This window comes from Mastomys coucha, unplaced genomic scaffold (assembly GCF_008632895.1).
Source record: "Mastomys coucha isolate ucsf_1 unplaced genomic scaffold, UCSF_Mcou_1 pScaffold5, whole genome shotgun sequence".
Lineage (NCBI taxonomy): Eukaryota > Metazoa > Chordata > Mammalia > Rodentia > Muridae > Mastomys > Mastomys coucha.
The window spans coordinates 25,100,610-25,109,292 of NW_022196911.1; the positions used below are offsets into that span (position 1 = coordinate 25,100,610).

Below are 8,683 nucleotides of genomic sequence, written 5' to 3' on the forward strand. Positions count from 1 at the left end.
CCTGGCTGTCCTGGAACTCACTCTGTAGACCAGGCTGGCCTCTGCCTCCCATGTGCTGGGATTAAAGGAGTACGCCACCACTGCCTGACTAGTTCTAGTTCTTTTAATTAAGGGTTATGTAGCTAAGATTGGTACAGACAGAGTTGTTGGTCTCATTGCTTTCATGTGGTGCTGGAATCCTGAGTAAATACAATGAGACAAGAAGTCTCTCAAAACTGGCTAGGAAAACCAAGAAGCAGCTGCTTATGAGAAAAAGAGTGAACATGAAGAAATGGATCGGAGCCCATGGACATTTGAAAACTGAGCTGTTATAGTAGAACCAAATGCCATGAGAGGGAAGTCTTGTACTCTGGAAACCATGGGCACTTCTGAGAAGCCTGGGGTAGCCTCAGCCATTATGTGGGAAGACGAGAAAGAAAAATGAATGAACGAACTAACAACAGTTTGGCAAAGGACTCAGACAGATAAGGAAATCCCAAACAGAGCAGGAAAGACTCCATCCAGTGCATCCCAATAAGCTTTGTTTAAAAACTCCTGGGGAACCCTGCAGCAGACAACATGTGTTCACAAACCAGCTCAGACCTGGCCTTATTCTGGGCAGAATGGTGATGGTGGGCACTGTACCACCAAGCAAGTTCTGCTGAGCTGTACTGAAGTCAGTCCAGCCTTCCCTTCTGACCAGGGGTCTGAAGGCCACAGGCACAGCCTCTCATTGGGATGCTGGGCATCCAACAGAACACAGCAGGCAGGAACGAGTAAATGTCTTCTCTCTCCTTTAGTGCTTTGAATTGAACCCAGCGCCTGACATATGCTAACCACTCACCTAATCTAGTGGGAATTTACAGATTCCTGTCCTCTGCCTTGTGTAGTACATCCTGACTGGCTGGGATTAGAGACCACACTAATTACATGTGCCTCTACCCTGGGACTTGTCATCCAAGCCAACTCATCAGTACTGACTCTCCCAGCACTGGTACCTGCCTGCTAGGCCGAGCATCCAGACATGGCTCCCACTTCCCACTGGGAAGTGGGCTGCAGGCTCTTTGCACAACTTACATTTTGGTGGTGAGGACGGATAGTCATCTTTGAAAAGCATCCGTAGCTTGAACAAGCCTCCTTCCCATGGAGTCTATGGGGAAGGAACCAAGGTTAGACCTGTGGCTCACTTGCCAAGGTAAAGCCCAGGAGAAGTTTCCTGAAACTTGGGTCCTTTGGGCCTCTTCTCTAACTGCCCCACATCATTACTTTTGGTCCCCCTAGGACCAAAGAAAACCCCCACTGTGCCTATGAGGAGCTAGATAAGAGCCATCCTCAGGCAAGATGGAGGCAGAAGCTGGCTTAAACACAAGTAGGGGAGCTCGCTAGCTGGAAAGCTCGTAGTTCTTGAATGCCTGAGAACACCAAAAAGCTCAGCAAATAAAAGCTGGGCCTAGCAGCTTGTACCTATATTATTCAAGCCAGTACCTTGGAGCCTATCAAGGTACCAGACCATTTTCCTGCCTTTACCCATGTGATGGAAGCACTACGGTGCAAGTGCCCCAACATGACTCGAGAGAGCAGAACGCCCTCGGCACATCAAGACCCATGCCATACTCTGCACCTCAGCCTTGTACTGATGGACCCAAACTACGGTTTTGCTCAGACACTAAAGCTGAACCTGGAGGTCTGGGATTGGACAATGCCTGAAGTTATAGGAGACCCTCCCTCTCACATATGTTGGACAAGGGTAGACAACTGGCTGCACTGAGGCCAATGTGTGTAAAGAAACATAGCCTGTGCTCTCCATGGGCACTTTGCCACCGGGGCTCACCACTTTGTAGCCAGCAACCTTCACCTGCTCCTCATCCCAGGGCTGCTCACTGATCCTGTGATATGCCAGGGTCCAAGGCTCCCTACCACCACAGGCCACTCCTTATCCTGGGAGAACTGGGACCTAGTAGGCTAGCTGTGGTCACAAATATGCGAACTCAGGTCCCATCCAGTACTGCTGCTCCCTCAGGTGCAAAGCCAGGGGTTGCCCTTACCCCCTTCTTTCCAGGGATAGCGCACTCCCAGTTCATCAGGTTCATCGTGCCATCAGGGTTCTTTGTTGGGACAGCCACGAAGCCCTGAGAAAGAACAGTCACAGAACAAACTAGCTTAGACAACAAGCCTGACTCTCACCCAGTGGCCACAGGCCAGAACACCAACCCAACAGAAAGCCCCTCCTTGTGGCAGACACAGAATGCTCCTTACAAAAGGGTGGTCCTTCCTCCAAGCTTTCCTTTCCTGCGCAAGTCGGCTGAGGGCAATCCCCGACATATTCAAAGTCCCTGGAACAGAATCCACAGAAGGAGGGTTAGGTAAAGCACACACATCTCCTCTAAGCCACTTCTACCTCCCACCCCAGTCAGAGGGCTGTTACCAAGAAGCAGGTAAATGAGGCTGGAGTCCAGCTGGGCAAGCTGCCCTTGGAGCAAGTGCTAGCATTACACCCCTCACCGGCCCCTCAGAACACTTCCAGGTAGGCAGGCAGAGTACCGCTGCTCTTTCTTGGCACCCACTCCACAGTCCAACTCTCAGGACACGTAGGACCTCCCAGGGTCACCACAGCACCATAAAATGCCACATAGGTAGAGTGCTAGACTGGGAGTTAGAGGAGGGTTCAGGAACAAGGGTCCTGAGACCCCAGCTTAGAATCAGGACTGACAGGAAAACAATCACTATTCCTAAATGTACTAGTGAGAAAAATCTACTTCACAGGGCAGAGCATGGTAAACTTCCATAGGCAGACTACCCAAGAGGCCAGACTATCAGCCTACAGTTTATCAGCTCACAGTTCAGAGATCTGCCCTATGACCCTGGGAGAAGGAGGGCAAGATCCAGGACAAGCCAGCAGCCTCTGCCAGGGTCATCGTGGCACACCTGACAAAACCCTTAGGGTCCACTCAGCATGGGTGAAGGAGCACTCCACCTAGGCCCATAGCTGCTGCTGACTGACTCCAACCTGGCTACCACCCTGCTTGGGTTTTTAAATCCCAATCTAGAGCCTTTTTATTATTACTTTAAAAAAGAACTCACATGAAACAGTACGCAGAGACTCCCAAACCTACAGAACACTGGGGTTTAGGGGTGTGTAAATCACAGGAACATGACCCCGTGAGCAAGAATCTAGCAGGGCAATGGGTATTTCACACTGAGTTGCTTCTCAGCGGTTTCGTATTTGACCCCAGCTTCAGGCTTCCATTGGGCTTGTGGGTAAAATCTCCCAATAGGACTAGCAGTAGCCTAGTCTCTTGTTTTCAGCTCAAAATCCTCACTCTGAGGCGGAACCTTAAACTACCTCTGGGCAAGAGCAAGATTCTCGCTAGAGCACATTCCGTTACAGCTTCTGTCAGGCCTTAAGCAGACCTCCCTAGAGTTCTTGCTACTTAGACTTAGCTCAGGTTGCCCATTTTATCTGCAAAGTTATGACTACCCATACTGTGTGTTCTTGACCCAGCCAGGGCCCCTGTTCCCCCAGGTGGGCTGATTAGATATGCATCTCCATCTGTAAGCATAGTAGCTTTGTGGCATTACACGAACAGGCAGACCCACGGGTCAAAGCAAGCCGGTGAAGCCCTGCACTGAAGTTACAGGTGGCTTGTTTTGAGATCAGAGGCTCACACTGTAGCCCAGGTTAGCCCCAAACTTACACCAACCCTCCTGGCTAGCTCCTGGTACTGGGATTACAGGCATGAGCCACTACATCTGGCTTCTAGACCACTTTTTCTCCCTTTTGTCCTTTCCTTTATTTTTAGAGATAGTCTCACCATGTGGCCACTGCTGGCCAGAGACATACTATGTAGACTAGGCTGGCCTTGACAATCATGCACCACAGCATGCTAGGCTGCTTTTGATGACTGTACAGGTACACAAGTAGAGAAGGGCTGGGACAGCCATCAGAGGTGGCAGCATCACCCAGGAGCCCAGAGCTCAGGAGACATTTCAGTGGGTGAGGTCACTGTAGATGAACACCCCATGTGGCATTTTTAATATCCTGTACACTCTAAACCAACACGAAGAAGCACAAGGTGGGACTGGCGAGATGGCTCAGCAATGAATACTAGATGCTCTTCCAATGGGTTCAATTCCCAGCACCCACATGGCAGCTTATGATTGCCTGTAACTCCAGATCCAGGAGACCTGGACACCCTCGCACATACAACATGCAGATAAAACAGTGCACATAATATATATATTTTAAATAATAATAATAATAATAATAATAATAAGCAGCAGCAGCAGCAGCAGCACAAGCCACCAGGAAAAGCCTTGACAGTGTTGACATTCCTTCTAAGCATATCTGGTTCTATCAAACATATCTTGTTTCTTTTTTATAAATCAATAACAGACAGTACCTATGTTCTACAAGCTCCAATCCCAAAGCACAAAGTGTACAAATTAAAGGCAAGGCTCCTCTCTTACTGACCTCAAGTCCAAAACAGAGGGTCTAGCCCAAACCCAACTGTCTTTCCCTAGCACAGGAGTTGAGCCTGTCCAGGAACAAGCACAACCACAAGGTTCTGCCACAAACCCCCAACACCTGCCCTAATAGTCATCTCTTAGGCAATTTAGGATCCAGATGGCACTCATCTAGGAGGGAAGGGCAGTTTGATGGCCATAGGGGCTGCTGCTAAGAGCAAGCTGCAGCACCACCTAGGTGACACTGGCACACGGAAAGGAAGGGCCAGCTCTGAGCTGTCTGGTTAGAAGGCACAGAAGCCTAGGGCTTCCCTTCCAATGCATCCCTCTTTTCAATCTCGTCCTTGGGCTTAAGGGCACGAGCTCTCTAGCTTCTTTCTCAGCGGGCAGGTGGAGAAGCCGCTGCTATCCTCACTCAGCCTGTCAGATGGCAGAGGGTCCCAAGCAAGTCTGGGTAGGGTTTCAAAACAGGTTTCTGGATCTCTGGGCCAGTGCTCTGGAGAAAGCCTGGACACTGTGCTACACAAAGCTGTTGGGACAGCCATAACTGACCGAAGGCCAGTTAACACTGTCCCAGCATCCAACTGCAGTTATCCTAAGTGAGAACTACTGAGAAGCTAGCTCAAGTGGTGGCCCTTGCCTGTACACTCAGTGTTAAGGAGACTGAACCAGGGGAACTACCAAGAGTTTAAGGATAGCCTTGGCTACAAGATATCCTGCCTCAAAAGCAGGGAGGGGAAATGAAAGATGGCTCTTACCAGAACTCTTAAAGGCTCTCTGCCTCAGGCTCATGGTAAAGGAACTCTAGAGACACACTAGCAAGGATCTAGGTAGAAACCTGGTCCTTGGGACAGTGCTGCTGCTCCCGCGAGCACTCCAAAAACCACTTAAATACCACTTGCCTTCCCAGGTAACAGCCACTTCACAAGCTAAAGCTTTATGATGTAAAGGATCCCCCCCCCCAAAAAAAACTTCGAAGAAAACCAAAACACAATCCCCTCCCCACTACTAGAGACAGGCAGGACATACAGGGATGGGTCTTCTTACCACCCCAGGTATAGCTGGCGACACCACCTACTTCAGGGCTACTTACCGGTCAGAGAGCCTGTGCAAGGTTGCTTATCTCCGCCCACCTCGGCAGAGGAAACATGGGTACCAGGCACTACGCCTGGCTTGGATAGGGCTAAGCGGCCTCTTCTACTCGAATGCACACTGTAGGCCCTAAGGATCCTTCACTAAGTATACCACGCTGTTTCTTAAGTTTCCAGTGGCAGAGACAGCCAGGGGAGGGCAGGACCGCAACCACTCACGGCCTAAATACCTTTAAAATCAAAACAAACTCCCCTTCGATGCCCGTTTTCTGCTAGGCAGGCAGGTAACTCATCCACTAAAACAGTTCCCTAAGAATAAAGGACAGTGGGTCAGAATACGCACAAAACCCCCACAAAAACCCACACTACAAGCCTAGCGTCTCAGCAACGAACGAAGCAAGCCAAACCTTCTGTTGTGACTCCGGGTGCTTACAGGCCGCGACACGGCCCAGTACCCACGGCCTTCCCGCACTCCCTCTCGCCTAACTACGGAGCCCAGCACCGCCCAGAACGTGTCTGGGAGCTACTGGGAAGCTCAGATGATCTGTTGCGGGGTCGGCGGAACTCAGTACACCGAGAGTAAGGGGGCAGTGGGCCGTGCTCTCAACCCTGCATTCGCCCGCGGCACCGCGGCTGGGCCCTAGTGCCCCGAAGGCCGAGACTCGGAGGCGGGAGGAGGCCGCGAGCAAGAGGAGGCCGCCGTGGCTCCGCTCGGCGCCTCCCGGAAGCTCACTGGGAACGGCGGCGACTCGGGGCGAGGATCGGAGTGCGCGCGCAGGCCGGTGGCGGCTCACCTGGGCGACCGCGGCCCGGACCGTCGCGGCGGCAGAGGCGGCGGCGCTCCTTTGTCTCGGGACTTCCCTCCGCGCCCGCCGCGCGCAGCACGGAGCGCAGGACCCCAGCGGGCGGGGCGGGGCCTGAGCGGGGCTGCCCGCCGCACGCCTGCTCAGCGTACCGTCGCTCCTGTCCGGTGGCCTACGCGTCTACTTAAACACGAGCTTCCCGCAGCCCGTACTCGGCTGCCGCGCTCTCGCTGCCCGTGACCGCCTCCGGAGCCCGGGGCTGGGACGCCCGTCCAAGCAGGCGGTGCCCTGAACGGCCGTACTCTTAAAGGGGCCGCGTCCTAGGCTCGAGGGAGCGTCTGCAAACTCCTCTTCGGGATGAGCGCGTCCACTCGAGGACACATCTGAGAGTCGTGTGAAGAAAAGGAAGCATGGATTCCCAAGGGTCATCCGGATGCTCAGAGGGCACCTCCCCGGGCACAGGCTCTGGAGGTGTCCTTGGGCTCAAGGCCCGAGTCCCGGGAACAAAGATCACTGAGGCCTAAACATCCTGGGAATCGTCGCAGTACGGTGAGGATCCCCGGAACGTAGCGCGCTGTGACACTTTCTGCAATTGGCCAGCTCAGGAACTTGGGCGGGGTAAACCTCGAACCTACCCAATGAACTGGCCTCATACAAAGGGCCAAACGCATGCAAAACCGACGGGGAGAGAAATGTAGATGCTCCCTAACCTAGGAGTTAGCCCTTAGTGGGGGAGGGGAATGGGCCGGCACCATGGGGGAGGGGCAGCACCCGAGACACCCCCACCCCCCGCACGCGCCCCAGTCCTCTCCCGCATGCCGTACTCCACACCTCAGTTCCACCTGAAACCCCTGCGCGGCTTCTTCTGGCCCCGCTGGACACGTTCTTGTCACACCGTGGCCTAATCCAGTTTCCTCGGCCAGTCCTCTGCAACCCAGCTTCGTGCCCGGATGCTTCCTCACCGACTCACCGACGGGACGGGTACTTAGAATCGTCGCCTGGCCCCCTGGTGGCCATCCTGGCACCTGCTCCATTTTTTTTTTTTTTTTGGCACGTGCTGAAGGCCTTCAGGGGCCAGTTGCAGCCAACAAGGGCTTCCTGGGAAATTGGACTATGGGTCCAGTGCTGCTGGGGACTCCAGTGTTCACCTGTCAGTGTCTCCATCCATCTACTCACCACTCTCTCCTTCCTTCGTTCTCCTCTTACTTTCTGAGGTTGTTGGGTGCCCCAAAACAGGGACTAAGGTCCCGTGCCCCTTGCCCATAATTGCCCACTGTTCCCTGGAGCTCATCCTGTTAATTCCTCCAGTTCTTAGCCGTACTGTTTAAGAGTTAAGATCACAATGAGCACCAGATCCTGAGGGACCTTGGTCTCTCATTGAGTTGTAGACAAGGTTGGCTTAGATACAAGTTCTTGACACCCAATTGTGGCTGGTGACCCCAGCAGATCTGTATCCTCAACAGAAGACATCTATTTTGGATCCATCCCAGCCTGCAAAACAGCTTCCAAGACTGGTGGATCCTGGGCACTTATGACTGTTGACCAAGAGCGGCCCTGGCCTGTGAAGTGTACCACCTGGGACCAAAGTTATCAGCAGTTTGTCTGGGGGCTCTCATCTTGTGGCCGGTGGCTCTGAGTGGCCCAGTCGTCTTTTTACTTTTTATTTGTTTTTTAGCTTAGAGTATTATGCATTAGCCCTGTCTGGCCTCCAACTCAAGGATGACCTTGAACTCCTGTTCCATGTGATTCCACCCCTAAATTGCACAAATCACACCGCATCCACTTTCGAATCTACTTTTCAGCTAGGGTCACAGTTGAGCCTGGTCTGGACTCATGACTGTTAGGTTTTCTGCAGGAATGAGACTGAGCGAAAGACTGGGTGGCGAGGCAGCTGGAAGTAGTATGCAGTTATTGGAGGGCTTGATCTGTGTGGTCCACAGGGTGCTGCCGAAGGAACACCATGGTGTAGTGCTAGTATGAAACTGCTCTAATCTCCCTGGCAGGCACACGCCACACTTCTTGCTACCACTCCAATGTTATGGATTCTTGAATGAAAGACACACACACACACACACACACACACACACACACACACACACACGCTGCCTTCTTTTTAATATGCCCGAAGCAGCCCAACTGCTGGGCTACTCCCAAACTTCCACATTGCTAACACCTAGCGTCCGATACTCCTGAATTATTACTTACTAAAATCTATATTCCATCTTTGCTACCCCAGACACAATTGGGGGAGGGGCCCCTGGGGCCACTCTTCCTCAGCTCTTACATGGTTGTATGCTTTCTCTCCTACAGCTCTCAAGACTGATCCTCTTGCTTCCCTAGCATAGT

At 52.6% G+C, this 8,683-nt stretch overlaps 1 protein-coding gene across 6 annotated transcripts in view; it reads right to left on the minus strand.

Moving 5' to 3' along the window:
- Ube2i (ubiquitin conjugating enzyme E2 I) overlaps window positions 1-7,322 on the minus strand; it is a 15,066-nt gene extending 7,744 nt beyond the window's left edge. The window contains exons 1-5 of one of the 6 annotated variants that reach the window (XM_031351349.1): window positions 5,942-6,260; window positions 5,537-5,764; window positions 2,236-2,312; window positions 2,025-2,108; window positions 1,057-1,129 (exon numbers count right to left, since the gene is read on the minus strand). In XM_031351349.1, the coding sequence (XP_031207209.1) occupies window positions 1,057-1,129; window positions 2,025-2,108; window positions 2,236-2,301 (223 nt within the window). In that variant the 5' untranslated portion in view covers window positions 2,302-2,312; window positions 5,537-5,764; window positions 5,942-6,260. Of the gene's footprint in view, window positions 1-1,056; window positions 1,130-2,024; window positions 2,109-2,235; window positions 2,313-5,201; window positions 5,328-5,536; window positions 5,844-5,941; window positions 6,261-6,328; window positions 6,468-7,168 lie in introns of those variants that run through there. The other 5 variants (XM_031351348.1, XM_031351350.1, XM_031351347.1 and 2 more) reach the window with 5 other exon arrangements.
- Between the last annotated feature and the right edge of the window lie 1,361 nt (window positions 7,323-8,683).